Genomic DNA, 25,240 nt, shown 5'->3' with positions numbered 1-25,240 from the left:
AGGAGGGTTTGTGTGATACACGGTCTTGTCCACACCAGGCCCTACTGGGTTGGCCAAGCTCAGTCCCCAGGCCAGAGCCAGCTGAGGCACCACTGTGTGGAGGCTGCAGGGATGGAACGGCCAGGGGGCTAGGCTGTCACACAGCCCCCGGGCTGCGGGTGTCCTCATGTGACACGTGGGGCGAGTCACACCTGACTCCACGCCCAGGGCGGGGTGAGGGCCCCACCTGGCCAAGTGTGGCTGCCACACTGGGCGGGCCCGGCTGTCCCTGGACACGGCCACCTCTAGGCCACTGGCCACCAGGCAGGACGGCACAGGCCTGAGCTGCCAGGACACGTGGGGCCCAGGCAGGCCGAGGCCGTCGGCTCTGACCCGCCCCCTCACGCAGCGCCCCCCTGCTGGGCCGGGGCTGGCTCTGGTGCTGGCGCGGCCCGGACGGAAGGTCTGAGCGGGAGCCTTGGGCGCTGGGCTGTGGGTGGTTGCCTACAGCAGCGTGTGCACTGCCATTCGGATTTGTGCTCAGTCTTGCCTTTCCAATGAAGAAAGCTGCCGAGAGGAGAGTCGGGGTGCTGGTGCTAGTGGTGAGCCACGCACAGAGGGCAGGAGGCATGAGCCCGATTAGATGCCCTTGAGACTGAAACTCCAATGTGAAAAGCACCAAAGCTAAAGAATAAACGACGCTGACAACGTGGCATCGGGGGTTTTCTCTGAAAAGTGAGACGAGGTGATGGAAGAGGGGAATTCAGAGCTGAGGACAGACCAGGCCCCAGACCCACGGAGCCAGGGCTCCACCTGCAGGAAGCCTGGAGGCGGCATCACGAGGGCTCCTCTGTGGCCGCCGAGCCCCCTCTGGTCCCGCCGCCCTCGCCCCTCCTGCCGAGCTGTCTGCCCTGCACGGCGCCCACATCCCTGTCTGGGGCATCATGCTCACCCTGCAGGCGTGTGCCCAGGCAGACCGGCTAGCACCACCTGTGCCCTCAGGAGCACTTCTGATGCCCGCAGCGTGGAGGCCAGGGCGGAGCACCGCCTGCCCTGCTCAGCCCCCCAGGGCAGAGGATCACCTGCTCTCAGCAAGCTCGGCCGTGGGCTTGACCCAGGTGAGAGGACCTAGGGCTCTGGGGGCAGGTCTCAGCTAACTGCGACGTGAGGACCATAGTTCTGTCTTTCCAGCCCGCCGTGTCCGAAGCCACATGGGGTGAGGAGGGCGCACCTGGCCCCCGGGAGGTCACGTGAAGCCCACAGCTGGAGACACACGAGCCCGCACGTGACGGGGTCAGGGACGGATCCTGCCCGTGAGGCCACATCGCCAGCCTCATCCCCGCCGTGGCCTGGACCAGCCCGCCACCTCCCAGAAGCCTGTCGCGGTCCCCAGCAGGGAGGTGGGGGCCGGCTGCCTGTAAGGAGGGCCTACGGAGTAAAGAGCAGACGCGCCCCACTGCTGGCCCAGGCAGCCCGGTGGCCATTTATTCACCCGCGTGGCCGAGCCGCTCTGTCGGGAAGCAGCAGGCGGGCGGCACGGACACCCAGACGGGAGGGGCCTGCTGTCAGCCGTGCCGAGTGCCCCGCGGACGCCCAGACGGGAGGAGCCTGCTGTGAGCCGTGCCGAGTGCCCCGTGGACGCCCAGATGGGAGGAGCCTCTGTCACTCGCGTGCAAGCCCCCCGAGGCCTGCAGGCCCTGCAGGGAGACAGGGCCACTGTGAGGGGCCGCGGGGGCTCTCGCGCTGGGCTCCGGCTGCTCCCTGGGCCCCGCCTACCTGGACGCTGCCTCTGCATCAGCCCTGAGACGCTGATGGGCTGCCTGGGTGCTGCCCCTCTGCCCGCCGCAGGCGCCGGGCTCTGCCTTGGCCACTCACGGGGCATCTGCAGGGCCGGGATCCTAGCAGCAAATTTGATAGATAAAATCAGCAGTGCCTTTGACTGCGTGGTCTTTCAAGGGTCGGTTGCGTCTCAGTTTCGAAGGGCACACGGCCGGCCTGGGGCCACAGGTCCAGCGGGAGCAGCCCCCACACAGCGCCCAGCAGGCAGCCTCACGGGAGGCCCGGTCTGGACTGTGGTGATCCTAGCAGGGTGCCGAGAACCGCTGCTCACTCACAGGGCCCAGCATCCACATGGGTCTCCCAGGGGCCTCTGTGCTGATGCTGAGAAAGGCAAGGTACAGCCGGGAAGTGGAGCCGGGGGCATCTCCCTGAGGGTCAGAGGGCACGGAGCGGGATGGGGCTGGCTGTCTGGGGGTCAGAAGGTGTGCATAAGGGGGCTGGTTTCCTGGGGATCAGAAGGCATGGAGTAGGGGGACCGACTCCCTGGAGGTCAAAGGGCATGCACCTGGGGGCTGGCTGTCTGGGGGTCAGAGGGCACGAAGCAGACCCCTGACATGGAATGGGGTGAGTGGCCTCGGAGGTTTGGGTTGCGGCCCGAGTTTAGGCAGGCGAGGGGATGGCTTTGTCAGTCACAGGCAGGGGGCCAGAGGTCTGGAGGCCAGGGATCTGGGCGGTGCTAAATGGCAAAGTGGAGACAGGCTCTGGGTGAGGGGTGAGGGAAGGAAGGGTCTGCCGTCTGCAGAAACTGCCTGCACTCCCAGGGCTGAGGAGCCCCCGGGGGAGGCGGCCCACGCCTGGCGCGTCTGCCGCTGCACATGGTGTCACTGGGCCGGGCATGCTGTGGGCCCTTCCAGCTGGAGCCCCTCAGGCAGCACCTGCAGAACGGCTACCTGCCTGCCGGGGACCCTGCCACCCCCGGGGCCCTGCAGCCAGGATGGGTCCTCCAGGGTGTTCGTGATGGTGGCCCATGTCGCCTTTCAGCTTCAAGAACGTGAAGCGGTGCCCACAGCACAGCCTCCCTCAGAGCCCGGGATGGGACTGGCAGGGTCCCGGCGCCCCCCAGAAACCAAGGGTGGGACCTACCTGGGTGCCTGAGGCTCGCTGGAGCATCGGGGCGTCAGGCCAAGGTGCTGAGGGCGGTGGGCGATGCTGCCTGCAAGGACAGATCGGGGGGCTGTGCCCATCGCCGCCCCCAGCCAGGACCCCCCGAGCTCCCGTCTTCTCGCCCGAGCAGGCGGTCTGAGGCCACTGCCCCCCGCGCCGCTGCCCACGGCTCCGTTCGGGAAGGACGCTCCTGTGTGTGGCAGCTCTCGGCCCACGTCTGGACCTGTCACCCCGAAGGCCACTGGCAGGGAGGCCCCTCTGGCTCTGAGGAGGGCAGCAGCCACAGGCAACGCCAGGCGCTGGGACCACTGTGCGGTCTCCACCCAAGGCACGGAGGCTTACCCTCTGACTTCTGCCGTTGACCCCTCCCGGCTAGTAAGAAGCTTCTGTTAAAGATGTAAATGGTCCCTGGCGTGCTTCAGCCACACCAGGGGGCAAGTATGAAAAAAACTGTTCTTTCGAATACCTGAATTCTCCTGCATCTCAGTTCTGGAGTTGCATCAGGAGGAAGTGGGAAAAAGAAGACACCAGCGTTTAGCTGAGGCTCTGTGTCCCCTCGCGTACCCCTTCCGTGACCAACCTGGACCAGAGAGGGTGACTGCCTCTCCCTCCTACGGCCCATGGGGGTCTCATCTCTCCGCCTGGGGCAGTGTGCACTGTGAAGACACAGCCCACTGCGGGTTGCCGCAGGAGACCCCCAGAATGGCTGAGAGCCAGGATGAACCATCTCAACAGCTGCGTTCATCACGCCTGCTGCTTCTGGGGCTTTACAGGGTCTGACAACCTGGGGCCTCACTGACCCTGGAGGGACGGCCCCCCTTCCCCGCCGCTCCAGGTGGGCTGGCTCTCAGAGGTGGGCCCACTGTGCCCGTGACGCGTGCGTGCCTCTGACATGAGAGCACCCAGGCCAGGGCTGGCTCCTGTCTGTGGAGACACTCAGCCCAGACAAGTGGGGCGGCCTTGCCACCCGCCAGCCTGTGTGCCCCGCCGCCCCTCCCAGCCCCCACCCCGGCTCTGGCCCAGGCCTGCACCCGCGCCTCCCAGGAAGCCCTGCAGCCTGCTCCCGGGGACTGAGAGTCTGTGCTGCCCGCGGCTCCCACCCTGCTGGCCTCCCAGAGAAAACCGCGTGTTCGGTCTCACACGCTCGCGCCCCGATGGCCAGCAGCAGCAGTTCCTCACCTGTGCTTTACACGACTCTGTGGGGACGACTATTGTTAACACCGCCGAGAACCCCAAGGCCCTAGGAGGTGAGCTCACGGGCTGTGTGGGCAGCGGTCTGAGCCCAGGAAGACAGGTGCCAGGCCCACAGTTGGTGGTCTTTCGGATCTTGCCTGAGAATCAGGGACCCTGGGGTCTCTGTCCTGAGGGTGCTAACCCCAGCGCCCAGCAGGCCAGGCGGCGGCAAGGCCGGGTGGCACCGAGCAGCTGTTGCAGAGCTGGAGCTGCGGCCCAACTAGAGGCCAGCGGCCCGCTGAGGACGTCCCCCGGTCTGGGCCAGGGTTCAGTTCAGGAACACAGGGGGCGTGACTGAGGGAGTCTGGCAAGACTTCCTTTTGAAAAATGCAGATGGAGACCATGTTGACACTTAAAGAGGGGACGTCTCACTGCCGGGCACGCGGCGTGCTCGCGCCCGTGACGCCAGGACAGGGTCCCCTGGACAAGACCCTGGGCGCCGACAGCTGGGGGACCAAGGCGCATGGGCTCATGGACGGGAACCCGGAAGGGGGTCGAGCCACGGTCCTACGGCTTCCATTCTTCCAGGAGTGTTTGCCAAGAACTGACTTCAGCTGCCACGGAGCTGAAATCTGTGAGGAGACTGGACCATTCCAGGACACCGCCAAGGCAGCTGACAGCCCCGCACCTGGACACCCACTGCCGCCGGGCTGGGGAGGGGGCTCCCTCGCCTGGGCTGAGAGAGGGCGGCTAGGAACCTGCGGCTTTGCATCTGGGGTCGCGAGCAGGAGGAAAGGGCACGGCGCTGTGGCCAGCACGCAGAACCCCAGACCAGCCACAGCCCTCCCGGAAGAGTAGGAAGAGGCCTCAAGACTTGCACCATTTTGAAAAGCCCTCCAAAATGAGCAAAGGGTGGAGAGTCCTCAGCAAAGAGAGTATTTCCTCACACATGGGGACACAGGGACATGAGCACAGGGTTGATGGCGACTCCTGGTCAGAAACTCGGGGCCAGACAACAGGACGACCCTGCACGGTGCCGCCAGCTGAGACTCTGCCCAGGGAGCGTGTCCTCAAATGAAGACAACGCTGTTCACAGGAAGCCAAAACCTAGGAGAGCTCACTGCTGGCCAAGCTGCCCCACAGTGAAGTCGTGCTTGGGTGGGAGAGTGACGCCACAGGCACGCGGCTCTGAGGGGAAGGAGGCGGGTGCAGACGCCCGTGGAGCGGGCCTGACTCCTGCCTCTGAGACAGTGAGCGTCTCTAAAGGGGGCACGAGAGCCGGGCTGTGGGCTCTTGTCACCTGTGGCTCCAGGTCATCAGAGCCTCTTGGATTGGGGGGAAACTACTTGATCAGAACTCGGTCGGGTGGCAAGAGAGGCTACGGCTCCCCAGGCACGAGAACCACAGGCCGGCGTCTCCCGGTCGGCTTGGCTCCGCGTCGCCCTGCAGGCTCGGCTTCAGCCAAGACCATCTCTGTTTCCGAGTCCCGAGGCGGGCGTCCCAGGCAGGGCACAGGCAGGTCTGGGTCCTGGAGATCCGGCGGATCCCAGTTACCGCCTGCAGATGCGCCTTCGGGCTGTGTCCTCACGTGACCTCTTCCCGCGTGTGCATCTCCCAGGGAGGACACGGATCCAACCGGATTAGGTCCCACCCTCAGGGCGGCGCTGACCTCCAGAAAACCCCAGCTCCAAACACAGCCTCGAGGGACACAGTCCACAGCAAATGGCGCGCTGAGCGTGGTGAAAGCCAGTGGCGGCAGCTGAGGGGATTCGGACACACACGGAGCCCCACACAGCAACGAGAACACAGCACAGACGCCAGTCCAGGCCCACTCACAGCCGTGCTGGCCCAGCGACCGAACGCTCGACGCAGAGGTGCAGATCACGAGTACGACCCAACCACGCGTGTCCACGGAACACACTCTCTAGGTCCAGAGACGCAAATGGGTGAAAGCAAAGGACAAAAAGATGCCTCCTGCACACCGCACCCGATCCGGAATTCCACGAGGAAAATTCCACTGTCAGATAACTCATTCCTCAGGCTCCAGTTCATGAAACAAGCACGAGGCTCATACGCCGAAAATGGCAGTTCTTCAGGTCACTTGGGGACCAGTAAGTAGTCAGGTCTCATTGAGGGGAATCCCTCAAACCATGAGCTCCTACAAAACCCACAGGGAGAACCTGGTCAGCGGATCTAGGGTTCACGTGGAAACGCACTGCGCTCAGTCGCCAAGCCGTGTCCCACTCTTTGCGACCCCATGAACTGCAGCACGCCAGGCTTCCCTGTCCTCCACTATCTCCGAGTTTGTAAAGAATCCGCCTGCAATGCGGGAGGCCCTGGTTCAATTCCTGTGTTGGGAAGATCCCCTGGAGAAGAGAAAGGTGACCCACTCCAGTACTCTGGACTGGAGAATTCCATGGATTCATGGGGTTGCAAAGAGTCGGCCACGACTGAGCAACTTTCACTTTCCCTTTCTTTCCGAGGAACTTTTTTTTTTTTTTTTTAAAGCAAAGTGTTTTATTCAAAAGCTTCTCAGCACCATCTAGTTGTCAGAAAGAATGGATGATACCCCCTTTTTGTGCCCCACCCAACTCCCAATTCCAGAGGCCGGAGTTAAACCATTTGGCGAGAGCTCCCTCTAATGATTATAATTCAGATCATGGTAAGTTTTTGGTTGTTCTCTCACCCACTTTCTCTAACCCTCTACTTAACCACGACTCAAGTAGAGCCGTGTTCTCCACAGTTCAGAACAACTGGAAGGAATCATGTCGATTTTGATCAACCTCCCATTCCTGGGCTAGTCAAGGCACACAGAATTACCCTGACAAACAGACTTCAGTGATGCCGCCTCGGAGGGACAGCGACACCGTCAGGAAGCATGCAGTTTCGAGAGCTTGAATATCAGGGCACCTTCCCCCGACTCGACTCTAGGAGCAAGGCCCTCTCCAGACAGATGTCCAGCAGGTTGCAAGTGGTGCCGACATTCTGGGCCAGTACGAACTGAGGGTCAGAATTCAGTTTCTGAAGCAGAGCCGCTACCTTCTCCGAATTCAGTCCTGCTGGAATACCCGCTCCGTTCAGGGCGCCCATGCTGCCCGGCAGGGGGACGGTAGTTTTGGAGTCCTCAGGCTGGTGCCGGGACGGCACAGAACCTCGCAGACTGGGTGGTCCGACCTGCCTCTTGCACCCGGAGCACCAGCCAAGGAACATCTTTTAATGTCACGGTTATATCTACCACCTGCGGTGATTTTCAAGCCCAACAAAATAAAATCTGCCACTGTTTCCACTGTCTCCCCATCTATTTGCCACGAAATCATGGGACCAGACGCCATGGCCTTTGGTTTTGAATGTTGAGACAGGTTTTCACTCTCCTTGCTCACCCTCATTAGTAGGCTCTTTAGTTCCTCTTCACTTTCTGCCGTTCAGGTCAGGTCAGTTCAGGCGCTCAGGCGTGTCCGACGCTTTGCAACCCCACGAACTGTACCATGCCAGGCCTCCCTGTCCATCACCAACTCCCAGAGTCTACCCAAACCCATGTCCATTGAGTTGGTGATGCCATCCAACCATCTCATCCTCTGTCGTCCCCTTCTCCTCCTGCCTCCAATCTTTCCCAGCATCAGGGTCTTTTACAATGAGTCAACTCTTCGCGTGAGGTGGCCAAAGTATTGGAGTTTCACCTTCAGCATCAGTCCTTCCAATCAACAGCCAGGACTGATCTCCTTTAGAATGGACTGGTTGGATCTCCTTGCAGTCCAAGGGACTCTCAAGAGTCTTCTCCAACACCACAGTTCACAAGCATCAATTCTTCGGCGCTCAGCTTTCTTTATAGTCCAACTCTCACATCCATACGTGACCACTGGAAACACCATAGCCTTGACTAGACGGACCTTTGTTGACAAAATAATGTCTGCTTTTCAATTTGTCGTCTAGGTTGGTCATAAATTTCCTTCCAAGGAATAAGCGTCTTTTAATTTCATGGCTGCAGTCACCATCTACAGTGAGTTTGGAGCCCAGAAAAATAAAGTCAGCCACTGTTTCCACTGTTTCCCCATCTATTTGCCATAAAGTGATGGGACTGGATGCCACAATCTTAGTTTTCTGAATGTTGAGCTTTAAGCCAGCTTTTTCACTCTCCACTTTCACTTTCATCAAGAGGCTCTTTAGTTCTTCTTCACTTTCTGCCATAAGGGTGGTGTCATCTGCATATCTGAGGTGACTGATATTTCTCCTGGCAATCCTGATTCCAGCGTGTGCTTCATCCAGCCCAGCGTTTCTCATGATGTACTCTGCATAGAAGTTAAATAAGCAGGGTGACAATATCCAGCCTTGACATACTCCTTTTCCTATTTGGAACCAGTCTGTTGTTCCATGTCCAGTTCTAATTATTGCTTCCTGACCTGCATACACGTTTCTCAAGAGGCAGGTCAGGTGGTCTGGTATTCCCATCTCTCTCAGAATTTTCCACAGTTTATTGTGATCCACACAGTCAAAGGCTTTGGCATAGTCAGTAAGGCAGAAATAGATGTTTTTCTGGAACTCTCTTGCTTTTTCCATGATCCAGCAGTAGTTGGCAACTTGATCTCTGGTTCCTCTGCCTTTTCTAAATCCAGCTTGAACATCTGGAAGTTCACGGTTCACGTACTGCTGAAGCCTGGCTTGGAGAATTTGGAGCATTAGTTTACTAGCATGTGAGATGAGTGCAATTGTCCGGTAGTTTGAGCATTCTTTGGCATTGCCTTTCTTTGGGATTGGAATGAAAACTGACCTTTTCCAGTCCTGTGGCCACTGCTGAGTTTTCCAAATTTGCTGGCATACTGAGTGCAGCACTTTTACAGCATCATCTTTCAGGCTTTGAAATAGCTCAACTGGAATTCCATCACCTCCACTAGCTTTGTTCGTAGTGACGCTTTCTAAGGCCCACCTGACTTCACATTCCAGGATGTCTGGCTCCAGGTCAGTGATCACACCATCGTGATTATCTCAGTCGTGAAGATCTTTTTTTGTAGAGTTCTTCTGTGTATTCCTGCCACCTCTTCTTAATATCTTCTGCTCCTGTTAGGTTCCTACCATTCCTGTCCTTTATTGAGCCCACCTTTGCATGAAATATTCCCTTGGTATCTCGAATTTTCTTGAAGAGATCTCTGGTCTTTTCCATTCCATTGTTTCCCTCTATTTGTTTGCTTTGATCACTGAGGAAGCGATCTCTCCTTACTTCTTTATCTCCTTATCTCATCTCTCCTTGCTATTCTTTGGAACTCTGCATTCAAATGGGTATATCTTTCCTTTTCTCCTTTGCTTTTCGCTTCTGTTCTTTTCACAGCTATTTGTAAGGCCTCCTCAGACAGCCATTTCTCTTTTTTTGCATATCTCTTTCTTGGGGATGGTCTTGATTCCTATCTCCTGTACAATGTCACGAACTTCCGTCCATAGTTCATCAGGCAGTCTATCAGATCTAGTCCCTCAAATCTATTTTTTGCTTCCACGGTACAGTCATTATAGTTCTGCCATTAGGGCGGCATATCTAAGGTTACTACTATTTCTCCCAGCAATCGTGACTTCAGCTTTTGCTTCATCCAGCCCGGCATTTCACATGATGTGCTCTGCACAGAAGTTAAATGAGCAGGGTAACAATATACAGCCTTGGTGTACTCCTTTCCCAATTTTGAGCCAGTCCATGGTTTTATGTCCAGTTCTGTTGCTTCTGGACTTGCATACAGGTTTCTCAGGAGACAAGTAAGGTAGTCTAGCATTCCCATCTCTTGAAGAATTTTCCAGTTTGTTGTGATCCACAGTCAAAGGCTTTGTGTTTTTCCTTTGACCCATAAGGTAGTTATAATTGTGTTTTCAAATATTTTATTCTTAGATTTTTTCTTTTGCTGATTTCCAACTTAATTCCACTTTGGCCCCAAGATAACCTCTGTGTAAACAGTTCTTCCCAAGTGTCAGGGCCTGTCTTATATCCCACTGCAAGGTCCTCTTCACAGAACATCCAATCTGACCCACTGCTCGCAGAGGCACCTGAGTTGTGTCTCAGCCTGTCTGCACCTCCGGGCATGAGGCAGGTCCCCCGCAGACCGCGCACAGCAGGCGGAGGTCTCTGCCCTGGTGGGCACTCACACCAGACACTGTCCAAGGCCGACGCTGCGTGTCCACTTCACTGCTTGTTTCTGCCTCTGAGCGGGAGCGTGTGCTCCCAGAACGCACTTGGCTCCTCCCAGCACCCGTCAGCCTCTGCTTTGGGCACCTGCACTGCGGTCTGGGGTGGACACCTTCGTGAGCACTGCGCCGTCACCACGAGGCTCCCCGCGCTGCTGGTGGGTTTCTCGGGCGTCATCCAGTGTGGGGTCACTCCTTTCACCCTGACTGCATCTGCGCTGCCGCTGGAGCGCGTCTCAGGGGTGGGGTCGCCTCTTCACTGGCAGGCCGGCCGCTCAGCGTGGGATCAGAGGGGCCGGCGTCGGCCTGCTCCCGCCACCATGCCGTCTGCTCTCTCTGCCTCAGTGCTCTCTGCCCGTCGGCTTCTGTTGCCTTCTAAATGCTTTTTAATATAACTGCTTCCATTCCTCCAGATTTAAAACGGTCCTTTCTTGTTTTTTAAAAACTGAAGTACGGTTTACTCGCAATGTTGTCTAGTTGTAAGCATATAACTGTGTTTCGGTTACATGTTAATCTATTCTTTTCCATTATGGGCTCTTACAAGATGTTGATAGAACAAAGAGGCAACAAGGTCCTGCTGCGACAGCACGGGGAACTGCGATCACCATCGGCCAGACCCCAGGCTCCTAAGGGGAAGGTGCTCCTAGCAGCAGGCTTGGTGCCTTGGGCCCGCAGACACTGACAGGAGACCGACCCCTGCAGGGAAGTACCAAGGTGGGGGCCCAGAATGCCCAGTGCCCAGAAGGCAGGCCGCCTCCGTCGCCGATGGAATGGGCCAGCAGGAAGCAGGCAGTGCTTGGCGACGGGGAGAGGCGGCTTCACGGGGCTGAGCGGCGCTGCGTCCACGGAACAAGCGGCTGGGACCCTGACTGGTGGACACGCCAGCTGCACAGGACGGAGGTGGGCAGGAGGCGCGGAAGCGCCTGGGCGCAACTGCCAGCCTGAGACCCCAGGAGCGCGTGGCAGGGAGACGGGAAGGCGCAGGCCTGACCTGCACCCACGGTTGCTTCTGAGGCTGGGCAGAAGGAAACCAAGTGCCAACCAGGTGCTCAGGTGCCAAGGGGGCACCGACAGGCCCTGGACGAGGCAGGGCAGAACACCCACACCTCAGGGGTGACGCTCAGGGCCTCAGCCTCAGCAAGAGGACAGGAAGCCAAGGGCAAACGTGCGGCAGCCGCGGGGAGAGCGAGCTAAGGCGCTGAGGCTGGAGAGGAGCCAGCGCTCGGCTCACGCGGGTGCGCTTCCACAACGACACCGAGGGATCTTCCGGGGAGGGACTCGGGGAGGACAGCGTGAGCCTGAGCCTAAGCCTGGTGCTCACGCTGACCCCAGGAAGGGCCGGGCGCTCACCCGCGGCCACGCCGACAGCCACCAGGAGGCACGGCGGCACTGGCGCTGAGGCAGGACAGCAGGGCAGGAGCGGCCGCTTTGGGGGCAGGGTAGGCCTTGCGGCAGGTTGAGGTCTGGGCGAGGCGAGGCGTCTCCACTTACCCATGCGCCCGTCCCGAGGTGGGCTGAGCAGGGAGATCCGCGGCGGGCCAGTGGCGACCTCAGGCTGCCTCATAAAGAGAAAGTGACCGCTGACGCTCCAGACTGGCTCAGGAGCAGAGACTGTCCCTGTTTGCTAAGAACACAGATCCTCAATCGCACCTGCCTGACACACGGCACCGTTGTGTGTGGGAACGCGGCCGCTGGCGGCTTTGCGCCTGCCGCCCCAGGGGCCCAGGTGGTGAGTGGATGGAGGCTCCACTGGTGACTTTAAGGATCTCACAAGAGGAAAAGTAAACGAAGTTCTTGGCTGGCATTAGGAATTCGAAAAGCCTGAGTAATCCTCACTTTGGGAGCGTCTCATCACCTTGAAATCCAGATGCTGACAGACACTGGCAGGCGGTGGTGAGGGCAGGCCCACTCTGCACTGCGCACCCACCAGGCGGGGCCCCACCCCACCCTGCGGCCCGGAGCCCTCCCACTGAGTGGTAGGGCCTGGTGGGGGGCACACACCTGCTGGGGGCCAGGAGCCTGGGCCTGGCACTGCTGCTGCTGCCTGCCAGCCACCAGCCCCGTGACGCCAACGCGCCCTCGCCCTGCCCCCGTGCCTGTCACCACAGTGCTCCTTTGCTCCAGCGTCACGCGGTGAGCACCAGCTGTGGCGGCCTCAGTCCAGGACCCCCTCTGCCAACAGCCCCACCCCGGCCTCACCTCTGCTGGCAGGATGACAGCCTCGAAGAGACCCCCAACACTGCAAGTGGGGTCACACTGCCCAGCAACCCGGTGTCCACCCACGCAGCAGCTCCCCGCCTCTGGGCTCCAGCCCCTGCCCACCCAGCACAGGCTGACACCTCACAGAGCCCAAGGGGAGGACGGTGCTGGCTCCACATGACCCTCACTCACCGCCGAGGCTGCGGCGCGGCTGGCTGTGAGCAGACCCCACCCCACAGCCTTCCCACGGCTGCTGCGCTCAGAGCCCCTCCGGTTTGGGCCCCCTCCCGGGCCCTCTCTGCCCCCTGCTCCCCACCCCCACCTCTGGCCTGTCCTGTACTTGGTGCCCCGTGTCCGGCAAGGGCCGACTCTGAGAGGTTAGTCACAGCACGGGGACAAAATTGCTCCCGTCGGGCAGAATCCAAGCGTCCTCTCTCACAGGCCCAGGCCCTCTGTTCACGTGAGGGTCCGTGACGGTACACAGGAAGACTTTGCAGGTGCGGGGCGTCCAGTGCCCAGGCTGGAGAGGGCGTGAGCACAGCAGCAGCAGGAACTGAGGCGTCACGAGGCCACCGGGCCAGCAAGAGAGGGGGTACCCCCACCCAGGCCGCACCTCAGCCTCCCCATCAGGCCTCTCCTTGGAGCTGCCTGGCGACCGGCTGCCTCTGCGCATGTGCCATGGGACAGCTATCCACGCCGGGAAAGACCACCTGTGCAAAGCGCCTGGGGCCACACGCGTGAAGTCAGTATGCTCACCTTTCTTCTCGGAGAGGGCGTGAAGTCGACTTCCATGGACTCTGCCCTGTTACACAGACAGCGAGACAGCCACGGGTGACTGCACTGAGGTGACAGAAACACATACGCACACACGTGCAAATGCGCACACACGAGGCCCTGCGGGCCCCTCCCTACAGCTGCTCAGCACTCCCAGAGTGCGGTGATCACAGCCCCGCCCAGGCCAGCAAGGCCCACAAAGCAGACACACTTGCCCAAGACACGGAGGCGCCCACCGTGCGGCTAGAACGGCCCTCCTGTCTCCAGCCCCCGTCCATCCCAGGAAGGGCCCCTTGGCTCCTCCTCGCCACCTGCACCGTCCCTGGGCTCCCCCACCTCCTGCCGGACGTCTGGGGCGGGACCACTACCTCTGTCCACCCTATGGCCCGGCCCACATGTTTCACGCGTGCAGCGCTCAGTCACGCCAGCTCCCTAATTAACCTGCTCCAGGCTGGCGGGGACAGGCCAGGCCTTCTCGCAGGAGCACAGGGCAGCTAGGAGGGGGGCCTCGCTCCCCACTTTCTGAAGAGCTGGGGACAGGGGTGTGGCCTGCCGGGCACGGCCAGGGCACCCCCATCAGCCTTGCTGCCCACGGGCCCAAGTGCACACTTCCAAGAAAAGCACTTCACCGGGGGCTCTAGGTCCCAGAGGCTGCCACCGGCTCACCCCGCCCATCCCAGCCAAGGGAGGGCCCAGCCCGGGCACGTGGCCACCCTGCCCACCCCTCTGCTTGGGGACGGGAGTGGCGAGGGTGGGGCGCCTGCGCCCAGCGCCTACGCTGGGGGTGGGGGCTGAGGACGCAGACCTCTCAGAGGCTGACGAGCCACGGGGCTGGAACAGAAGAGGTCCACTCGGCTTTGCAGAAGGTGCTGTGACGAGAGACCCAGTGCTGGAGCCACGGGCGGACCCAGCACCTCTGCCACCCTCCCCCTTCTAGGCGTCACTTCACTTACTTGAAGCTGCAGTTTTTACTGTGCTGAAAGCTGTTTGTTGTGATGACCTCACCCTAAATAGATGGAGAAAAGGCGTTATTGAATCGCAAACGTTTACATCCAGATAATTCCTTCCAACCTGAAGTAAAGAAACAGAAAGGACCCATTTCTCCATGACACACTCTGGCCCCTCCTCACCTCGGGAACCTGCACGGGCCTGGTCCACCCCAGAGGGGCTCCCGAGTCCCCAGAACACACAGCAGACAGCGCTGAGAACACAGTGGGCGCTCCCTAGAAGCCTGCTGAGCAGGACCGGCTGCTGGGCCCAGCTCCCAAAGGACATTCGTGCCTGCTTCCAGGTGACCTCGTGAAACAAGTTGGGTGCTGGTGTGTGGGGTGGACAAGCGTCCACGGTCCCCGAGACAGAGCCAGAAGCAGAGACACCACCGGGGCAGGTGGGAAGACCCGGGCGCGCGTGGTCTGGGGTGAGGGTGCCAGCTGTGGGGGCTGGGGGCACAGGTTCCTCCTAGAGGGAGATGTAAGCCACACCAGTGCAAGCGGAGTGAAGTGGTCAGTGGGGGGGCCTGGCCCAGAACCCCCCGCGCCACAAGCAGCCCACCCGGAGATGGAGGGAAACAGGCAAACTCGAATCTGGAGACACCAGGCCTTCTCACCCGCCCTGCGTCCCCTCCCCCCCGCGTGCCCCCAGGACTCACCTCTGCAGCTGCTCCACCCGCAGTGTCGACTTCCTGAGGGACTCCTCCAACTGAGAAATCTAAACACAATTGAATGACTTCCTATCACCACACAGGCCGGTGAGAGTTTAGCGGGAACAAGTGAATTCTCAAGTTCTTAAGCCAGGCATCAGAGTGCAGGTGGCGTGGCCGAGGCCCTCGCACTTTCTGTGAGGATCTGCACCAATCCCACTTCGCTTTTTTGGTGACCCACTCCAGTGTTCTTGCCTGGAGAGTCCCAGGGACGGCAGAGCTTGGTGGGCTGCCGTCTCTGAGGTCGCGCAGGGTCAGACACAACTGAAGCGACCCAGCAGCAGCAGCAGGCCACCAGGTGTGTTGGAAACCGGCTCCAGGAACCTCTTGGGAAGTGCACAGCCCGGCCTGGCACCACCCTGCCCCGCGGAGCAGCCTTCGGGCAGAGCGCCCCTGGTGCCCACCCACTGCTCCTCTCCACCCGCACGGCCCAATAGGAGGCTTCAACCCAAGTTACAGCTGAAGTGCCATATTTGTTTTCCCTGAAGCTTTATTTTTCTTCTTTAGAGTTTCAAAACCAAGCGAGGAGGATGCTTTGGGGATAAGCAAATGCGTACTAAACCTCCTTTTGTGAAGATCGGTCAGAACAACTTTATGCTCACATTTATCAAAAAGCACCACAGAAACCACGGGGTGACCATGGGTCTGTAGTGATGCCCAAGGTGGAGGCGAAACCACGCGTGGGTCCCCAGGTGGCTGCATGGCTGACCTCAGAGAGGAACCGTGCAGCGGGCTGAGCGTTTGTAGGCAGACACCACCCAGCGGCCTATGCCAGGAGGGGTAACACAGCCACCTCGCTCCCTGTGGCCCGCTGACTGGAGTTACCTTTTCTCCGTAGAAGGCCAACAGTCTTCTTCTGTGCTTTTCTTGAAATTCTGAGATCTGAGAAGACAGCATGTGTCAGCTGCTGCAGAGGCTGAGGCTGGGGGCTTCCTGAAGCCCCAGCTCCTCCCCAGACACTGCCCCCCTGCTGCCCAGCAGCCAGAGCGGAAGCCGAAGACCCCAGGCTCAGTGGGCAGCCCTGGCCGGACGAGCTCTACCCAGAGGTGGCGAGCACCATGGGTTCCACGTGGAGACCACGTGGGCATGGCGGCTGCTCTGCCTCCCTTCCACGTGCTTCAGTGGTGCTCAGGACACAGGACGGGACACGACCCACATGGGCTAGTCACCATGTGCTGCCCCTCAGGTAGCAGCCACTGGATCACAGGAGCCCCCTGACCGGAACTTCACTGGGCAGGGATGCCACCAGGTAGGCTGGCAGGGCCACGCCGCTCTGAGAGCCCAGTGAGCTTTACTAGCCGGTCAAGGTCAGCAGTGCCTGAAATCACCACCACCTCTGGTCTCCAATTATGAGCCCCAACCTCCACGTCTATGGAGCAGAGCCTGGACTGTTCCTGGACGAGCCAACCGACATCAGGAGAGAATGACGGACACTTGCGGGAAGAGCGAGCTGTTCATCCATGCAGTTATCTGGCTGTGCTCAGTCCTGGTTGTGGTGTGCAGGGTTTTCCCACCTTCTTTACAGAGTGCAGAATCCGCAGTGACAGCATGCGGGATCTAGTTCCCTGACCAGAACCCGGGCGCTTGCACCGGGATCACAGAGTCTCAGCCACTGGACCACCAGGGAGAGCTATTCTGCAACCTTGGGCTTTTCAGACGACAACCACCCTCTTGAAACACTGAACTGTTTAGGCCTAATTCTTGCTGTCATCTGTGCACAGCTGAGAGACAGCGCAAATAATACTGAGCAGGCTGGTTGGGGCAACATCATATAAGCGCCCCCCCAGTCACTCCCTGCCGCCAGGGCGCTACCCCTAGGCGTGCAGACAGCAGGGCATGCTCCCAAGGCTCCCTGATCTGGTCCAGACGGAGCGAAGAAGTCCTTCTGACTGCCTCAGGGTGGGGAGCCGCAGGTGGACGGCAAACACCCTCCCAGGGCCCTTGCTGCTCTGGCTACTGCCTTGTCGGAGGGGTTCAGAGCCCTCACCGTCGGGGACCCACCCCACGGGACAAGGGCGCGTGTCTCCACCGAGAGGTGGGGCAGTGGACACAGGCTCTGCCTGGAGTGCCCGCCCGTGGAGAGGGTGACGGGAGGGTGCCGAGGGCTGCCGCTGCAGGAGTCCTCACTGCTCCCGAGGCCCCGCCCGAAGGTTCTGGATCGCACCGAGGCCCTTCTCGCCCGCCGCCCCCGCCAGGGCCCTCGCAGGCGGGCTCTGAGTCCTCACTCATCAGCCGGGGACTGTTTCTGCGTCTCCCTCTGCCTCCCCCGGGCGGGACTGGAGGTGAGGGCCGTGCCCCCGGGAGGGGCCTGAGCAGGTCTAAAGCGCCCTTCCCGTCACTGAAGCAAGACGAGGTGACAGTCACCTCTCTCAGCTCACTCCTCCGAGGGCCCCACGCTCAGGGCAAGAGAGACCGCTGTCCGAAGCTGACCTCTGAACGCATGCCTTGGGGCAGGGCCCAAACAGGAGCAGCACCGCCTCTGGGCGTGGCCCCGGGCTCCTGCTCAGCAGCGTCTGGGAGACAGTCATGGGGAACCCCACCTGAGGCACTGGGCCCAGCAAGGCCCGTGGACAGGCCGCTTCCAAGGGGGACCTTGGTGAGGACAAGCATGCAGGGCTCCTAGATTCAGATCCATCAGGACAGGAGAGGCCACAGCAGGAACAGGGCCATGGGCAAAGCTGACCGTGGGCAAGAGGCCGGGGAAGGGGTGGTCCCTGAGCAGCAGGTGGGAGCAGCCCCACTGAGGGCAAGGGCTTCGGGTGTGCTCGGGTGTAGCCACGCACCACCTGCCCTGGGTGGGGGCCAGCCTCGGGATTCAGTGTTGGCCTGACCGACAGAAACAAAACAAAACAGGGCTTGAGCCCCAGCTGGAGCGAGACAGGAAGTGAGCCTGAAGAGACTCGCACAGAGGCTGCAGGCTATGCCGCCAGCAGCCCACCAGGGGTCGCGAAGGAAGCTGAGGAGCTGGCCATGGCCACGCTCCCTGGAGCCCGGGACGGTGGGAAGACACGTGTCCTCGGGCCAGGTTATGGTCTGGGAGCAGCACAGGCCGAGGGCGTCGGTACTGAGGGGTCAGGAGAGGACGCGCAGGCACGAGAGGTCAGGAGAGGGTGTCAGGAGATGCAGCCCCCTGCCCGGTGTCTGGACGCCCCCGTCCCACCTTCCAGACCCAGAGCTGCGGCCCAGCCCTCAATCCCCGAGGCAGCGTGGGCGTCCTGCCCGAGCAGCCGCTGTGTCTCTCACCTTCAGACACGGGAGCGGTGCCCAGCCTTCCCAAAGTGGGGGCGGGCGCAGACTGGACTCCCACCCCACCTCCAGGGCCTGGGGACTTACCTGGGAGGTCTCCTTGGCGTACTTCCTGCACAGGCCGTCTATGCCCATGAAGAGCGCCTGAATGTCGGAGTCCGTCTGAAAGAGAAAAGGCTGCTTCTGCCGACACTGCCTCCAGGCCCAGAGGGCCGCGGCGCTTCAGGGCCGAGACCGGCCAGGGCACCATCACAGCGGCTTCCAGGGACACCGAGGACGCGGGGTGTGGGTGCAGGGCAGCGCCACCTCCTAGGGGACCAAGGGTGGCGCTGAGGAGTTTCAGGCGGCTGGGGTTGGGGCAGCTGGGTACAAAGGAAACGGTGGAATCAGAAGCAGGAAGAGCAACGGGCACAGTCTCTCACAAGTATGTGTCGTCACTTCGGCGTGAACATGACAAGAGAGGGTGCGTGAGCCGGCACCTGCCCGGGCACACCGCCTGCAGGCAGGCCTGCCTCTCCTCTCCCTCCCCCCCCCGGCAGCACCAGGGACACAGGGGCGCAGACAAGGGCACACACGGGCCCATGCACGGTGGAGTGACGGTCGTGCTGCACTCAGGGAGAGAGGCCCGCAGGAGCAGTCAGGAAACACTCGAGGGGCCAGGGCCCCAGGAGCTGCTGGAGGACCTTGTGGAGGGGAGGGGGCGGCCGCTTCATTGGAGATGGGGGCAGCTGCTTTGCAGGTGGGGGCAGCTACAGGGGAAACGGCCCCAGACTCTGCTCAGAGCAGGGGCTGGGAAGGGCGCCGGCAGGGCAGGGGCCTGCTGCAGGCGCTCCGAGTACACCATCTGAGACCCTGGACAGCACCCAACGCCCCAAGCCCCGTACTTCGAAGGAAACAGGACAGAAGTCTGCCCCCACCTCCAAGGGCCCCAGTGAGCCCTACACACAGCGGCAGGGACCCCAATGATGAAGACCGGACTGACGCCCACAGAGGACCAGGCCCCACAAGGAGACTTTCCCAGGCCCTGGGGGAGGCGAGGGTGTCAGTGCTGACCTGCCAGGGCCCAGGGCTTCCCTGGGGAAACAGGGATGGGGACCCCCAATGGCACAGAAGGGGCGACTGCACGCCCTATGTACGGAGAAGGAAATATTAATAGAAAAATTCTGAGTGTCATTTCATTTAATCTTTTCAACAATGTAACGAGAGCCCCAGAGCAGATGGGAAAGAGACTCTTTCAGAAGCCCACAGCTAGGATGAGAATCTGCTCTGGGTCTGCTAGACTCCAGGGCTGGGCTCACGCTAAGACACGCTGATTACTCCCTAGAAGCTTATACGGGAGAACAGTTCCTCCAAGTGTGGACTGTGGGGTATTAATATGTGCTCCTTGAAAAAGGATTCTGTCGCAAACGCATTTGAGAAGCGCTCGGTGGAGGAGGTTTAACGAAGTGATGCCTTCTTTCTATTTTGAGGGCAGTGTGGTGGCTAAGAGCCCTGGCTGGCTTTGGAATCAGTCAGCCTTGGGTTCTCAGTGCCCCTCTGTCTCTCTCTTTTTTTTGTTTGTGATGATTAGGGAGACATTTTGTGCCACCACCCTACCCTCCCATCCCACCAGGCCTCTCTTTTCCCTACTTCTAGGAATTTATGCTCCGGAAATAGTCTTACAAGTATGCAGAACTATGGTAAAAAAAAAAAAAAAGTTCATTTTAAGACTGCAGTAGTAAAAACTGAAAAAGCCAGAAGGTTTTCCTATCACACCGGGAGCCATCTTCAGAGAATGCGAGTGCGCACTCCGGGACGTGTAGCGCCAACTGCGAAGCACCACTTTGTCAAAGTCCCACCGACACCCCGAGCAGGGCCCACACTCCTGCTTGTTGTCCTTGGGAAGCAGGAGTTGGGGACTTTCACATTCTGTTATGGTTTTCTGTTATGTTTGAGGTTTGAGGTAATTTTATGTTTGTAATCAGAAAAAGAACTTTTACAGATTAAACATCAGATCAAATACACATCTTGGGACCTAAACTTGAAGGGATCAACTTTACTCCCTCGACCCTCTTAACTAGAATGGACCCCAGGGAGACCAACCCCACCACCATGAGGAGCTGCAGGGGCCGGCGCCCCACGCCTGTCCCCAGCAGTGCACGGGCTCTGGTGAGGAGACAGCTGTGTGAGGGATTCAGAACCACTAGTGGACTTTATACAGAAAGTCTCCGCGATCTCCTAGCACACCACGCAAATCGACAAAAGTTGTAGACACCACAACTGAATAAAAATTGAACGTCACACTTAGAAAAAACCACCGATTAACATTAACACACTACAGACTTCAACTCACATGTTTCGAAAGTAGAACTGTACGACAAGCAACTTTACAAATCAAACATTCATCCCTTTCACCTACAAAAGAAAGCAAACTCGATTATAGTGAATAGTACCTTTAAACACACACAAATGCAGACCTTAAATTACAGTGTTTCTCGTAAGTGTACAGGATTACAGGCCTTACCGTGGACAAGCCTGGGGGCATGCACATAGTTGGAAAAGAATTATACACTAACAATTCGTTTTTTCTTATTTTCCAAATATGCTCCAAACAGTGGTCACACAGATCAACAACACTTAATCTTAGCTCAGCCCAGATTATCTCCCACAAGCATATTTTATGGGAATAAAATGGGGATAACTTAGCTGAAAATTTTAAACACTACAAAATGAAAGCTCCCCCCCCCCCCACCTGACAGTTCCAGGGTTCTGCTCTCCCCTCGGCCTTGGCAGCAGCACTCCTGTGAGGGCCAGGCCGCACTGGGAGCTGAGAGTCGAGGCGGCTGGACCGCCGGCCACCCCGCCGCCCCGCCCGTGCTCAGCCTCCTCCCACCCACTCCCCCTGCCCCTCCTCCACCGCCTGGCCCTGGACCCCGCAGCGGTGGCTCCTCAGCTCCCTCGCTTCCAGCTCCTCTCTGGCCCTGCCCGGTCCTCACAGCCTCTGATCTTGGTTTCTCCACCAGGCAGCTCGGAGGCGAGGCATCTACACCCGACTGGCCCAGGTCCTCCTAGGGAGCATCAACGGCCCAGTCCCAGGGCTGTCCCCTCCACAGTCATCGCCTGAGAAAGAGGCCCCATTAGGCGTGCCTCGCTCCCCCTGCCCACACCAGGGCTGATGGGCTCGGCCCCTTTCCTGTGTCTTAGGGGACGCCTCCCCTTCCCCATCCCAGGCCTAGTCTTCCAAGGGAGGGCTCACCTCCTCTCCCACCCACTGCCTCCAAGAGGGCTCTTGCCCTCCCACAGACCCCCTAAGCTCCACCCAGCCCTCCCTCTCTCCTCCCAGCACCCAGCCAGCCCCTCTCTCCTCTCCGCAGGGCACTTAGGCAGGTAATCCTCACACCAAGGCCGGCGCCCTGACTGCCCTGGGCGACCTGGTTTGACATTTTGGCGGTCTCTCCCCACCCCAGCCTCCTCCGGCCCTCACCCAGCTTCTTTAGGAAAGGCTCTTCCCCAGGTGAGAACAGGCGTGTGGTTCTCCTGCCTCCGGCCCCCCCTCACTCCGGCCCCTGCAGTCCCCTCCCCACAGCCCTCCACTGTCTGGACCACCAGACCCTTGTGCACTCACAGCCCTTTGCGGTCTCCCTGCACGGCGGTCCCTGGCACCTCTGTTCCACACCGTGAGGTCCTGAGCCTTGCCTCAAACCTGCTATCTCCCCTGGCACTCTGGATGGCCAGGGGAGCCTCACCCCCAGTCCGGCCAGCTGCCGCCCAGACTCGTCTGCCCAACATGAGCCCTGCTTCTGTCCTGCCCTGGTGGCTGCCCTGCTCGGACACACCTCCCTGTGCTGGGCTCCGCTTCCTCCCAGAGTGCTGCCTGCCCCCTCGTCTGCCAGGATCCAGACTCGGCCAGCGCACCTGGGCACGCGCCTGTGGCACCCCGAACCCCAGAACCTGCGAGCCCAGCACCAGCGCACCTGTGGCACCACCACGGCAGACAGAGGCCGGAGGAGCGCGAGGGAAGCAGCGAGCTGGGAAACACGCCGGGCCGAGCAGGCGCGCTGGGGCAGGGGCGCGAGGGGCAAGCGTGCGCCCAGGGTCCTGAAGGACAGGGCCAGACGCGGGCCCGCGCGGGGCGGCGTGCGGGGCGAGCCCGGCGCCGGCCGGACGCCCTGCTCAGGGCTGCCCACGGAGACGGGCGCCACTTCCGCCAGAGGGTCTTCGAGCTGGCACCGCAGGCCCGTCACCCTGAGAGAGCTCACTGCGTGCTCGTTTGGGCTTTCCTCCTGCCTGAGCCCTCTAGGTCAACAGAAGCACCTCAGAGACAGAGAACGTCTGTCCAGGTGGCGCCAGAGGCGCGCGGGCGCTGGGCGCGCGGGGCTGCGGTGGCGGCCGGTCCCCCCGCGGCCCGCCCGGGGTCCCCCCGCGCCGGCTCCGGGCCTCACTCCCCCGTCTCCTCTGCGGACCCCGCTTCCCGCCCCTCGCCCGCCGGGCTCCAGGCGGCAGGTGGTGCCGAGGCTGCCCCAGCCCGGAGGCCCCGCCCGGCGCCGCCAGCGCTCCCCCAGGAAGCGCGGCTCCGGAGGCCCTCGCGCCCGCCCCAGGGCGCCTCCTCAGGGCGCCGCCGCCCCGAGAGGCCGCCGCCCCGGGGCCCGGCCGCCGGCAGCGCCGCCCGCCCCGCCCTGACCTTTGCGCAGGCACGCGTCACAGTACACGTGGCCGCAGCTGGTCAGGCTGAAGCTCGACGTCGCCCGGGGCGGCTGGAAGCAGCGGTTACAGAACACCCAGCTGGCCATGTCGGGCCCAGGGCCGCGCCGCCGCCGCGCGAGACCTGCGCGAGAGCCGCGCGAGAGCCGCGCGAGACCTGCGCGAGAGCCGCGCGAGAGCCGCGCGAGACCGGCGCGAGAGCCGCGCGAGACCGGCGCGAGAGCCGCGCGAGACCTGCACGAGAGCCGCGCGAGAGCCACGCGAGACCGGCGCGAGAGCCGCGCGAGACCTGCACGAGAGCCGCGCGAGACCTGCGCCAGAGCCGCGCGAGAGCCACGCGAGACCTGCGAGAGAGCCGCGCGAGAACCGCGCGCGGGATCTGAGCCTGGCCCGAGGGCGTGACTCCGCGCCTGCGCGCCAGGGCCTGCCGCTCCCGCCAAAAGGCGCGCGGAAGGTACCAAGGCAGGAAGGGACGGGGCTCGGGGGGAGGATTACACTTTGCCGCGTCTGCGGGTGGTCTCGGCCGGACGTCAGGGAGCTGGAACGTTTAGGCGTTCCCGGCCGCACTCGCTCCAGCGCTGCAGCGCGTGGTACTCCCGGACCCGCGTGGACCCCCGGGCGGCGCCGAGGTGGGTGCGCCGAGGCCGCCGAGTCTCAGGGACCCTCCCGGGGGCCGCGGCCTCACAGAAGGCAGTGCCCGGGCGAAGGGTGGAGGTGGCCACAGGGGGCAGGACGTCTGCCAGCCTTGAGCGCACTGCGCTGGGCTGACCGGCCAGGAGGCCCCTGTTCTGTGGTGGTGGTGGGGAAGGGTGAGGGGCCTGCAGGGCTGCAGACTGGAGGTGGGAGACGAAGGGGCCCTGGGCCATGGGGGACCAGTGGGGTCAGAGGAACAGGAGGTGGAGGGGCGGGAAACCCTGGGGTGGGGTTCTAGGAGATCGGTGGGCCAGGACGGGGTGCCAGGAGGGCTTGGTGGATTAGGGTGGGGTGTCACTGGGGCCCAGGACCAGCTGACCCGGTCACATGGCAAAGGTGGGCCAGGCGGAGCCAGGGCCTTGCTTGCCTCTGGCGTGAGCATATGAAAAGTCTTGACCTAGAGAAGATTGTTTCCCGTTTACAAAGAGACAGGCAAGCTGGTGGAAAGGACTGTTCTATTTTTTGTAGTTTCTAAAGGACTTGTAATTAGAAGTTAGAGAAGGACTTCCCTGAGCATCTAGTGGTTGCGACTCTGGGCTTCCGGTGCAGGTGATGTGGAACCAAGATTCCACATCCTGTGCAGTCCAAAGGAAAAAGAAAATTAGAGAAAATGAAGGGGAGCTACCTTCATATTGTTTCACGCCTCATGGAATGCCCCAAGCTCTCCGTGGAAGAGCTGTTTCGATCGCCCTGATTCAGGTGGAGGGGGATCAGGTAGGACCTGCAGAGCAAACTTAGTTCAGAGGAAGACTCTGTGCAAAAGGAGCAAAGTGGCGTTCAGGGAAACAGGAAGACTCAGCGATTCGGGATGACTCTGGAGTGCGTTAGGGAAAATATGTACCCCAGGCTGCAGCTAGGAGCGTCCTGTGGCCATTGGACCTTGAAATGGGACTGGGTCCAAGTTCAGATGTGCTTTGATTGCAAAATACACCTGAGTTTCCAAGACTTCTTATCAAGAAAGAAAAGCAAACTATCTCGTTAGTAATTTTGTATTGATTACATGTTAAAATGGTGATGTGTTGGGTAAGTACATGTCACTAGGGTTAATTTTACTCTCTAAAAACCTTGTTCAATGTGGCAACCAGAAAAATTTAAATTTCCGTATGTGGCTCACGTTTTATTTCTGTTGGACAGGGCTGGTCTAGTCCAGATTTAAGAGCAGGATTGTGTGTTCATTCTGTCAAGCTCAGAAGCTGCTGTTAGAGTGACATTCTACCACTGCTGTTGTCTAGTCTGTGGTCGTGTCTGGACGCTGTGACCCCATGGCCTGCAGCACCCCAGGCTTCCCTGACCTTCACCAACTCCCAGAGCTTGTTCAAACTCGTGTCCATGGAGTCGGTGATGCCATCCAACCATCTCATCCACTGTTGTCCCCTTCTCCTGCCTTCAGTCTTTCCCAACCTCAGAGGCTTCCAGTGAGTCGGCTCTTCACTTCAGGTGGCCAAAGTAGTGGAGCTTCAGCTTCAGCATCAGTCTTTCCACTGAATATTCAGGGCTGATCTCCTTTAGGATGGACTGGTTTGATCTCCTTGCTGTCCAAGGGACTCTCAAGAGTCTTCTCCAACACCACAGTTCGAAAGCATCAATTCTTCAGCACTCAGCCTTCTTTGTAGTCCAACTCTGACATTCGTACTTGACAGTTGGACATTTTATCAGTGTTACAATGCTATAACATCAATTCCAACCTTAGATGCCTTT

General features: G+C 60.3%; 1 protein-coding gene across 1 annotated transcript; it reads right to left on the bottom strand.

The window, feature by feature from the left end:
- Positions 1–1,435: 1,435 nt before the first annotated feature.
- RNF212 (ring finger protein 212) lies at positions 1,436–22,982 on the bottom strand. The gene is made up of 12 exons (XM_069595089.1): positions 22,830–22,982; positions 20,502–20,563; positions 18,257–18,331; positions 15,749–15,805; positions 14,873–14,931; positions 14,178–14,230; positions 13,666–13,754; positions 13,207–13,344; positions 11,743–11,806; positions 2,902–2,971; positions 1,756–1,877; positions 1,436–1,676 (listed from the first exon to the last, which is right to left on the bottom strand). Exons 1-12 carry the CDS (start codon positions 22,936–22,938, stop codon positions 1,642–1,644), a joined length of 933 nt encoding a protein of 310 aa, XP_069451190.1. The 5' UTR covers positions 22,939–22,982; the 3' UTR covers positions 1,436–1,641.
- Positions 22,983–25,240: the final 2,258 nt, after the last annotated feature.

This window comes from Ovis canadensis, chromosome 6, assembly GCF_042477335.2.
Source record: "Ovis canadensis isolate MfBH-ARS-UI-01 breed Bighorn chromosome 6, ARS-UI_OviCan_v2, whole genome shotgun sequence".
NCBI lineage: Eukaryota > Metazoa > Chordata > Mammalia > Artiodactyla > Bovidae > Ovis > Ovis canadensis.
This window is presented reverse-complemented; position numbering and strand designations above follow the sequence as displayed.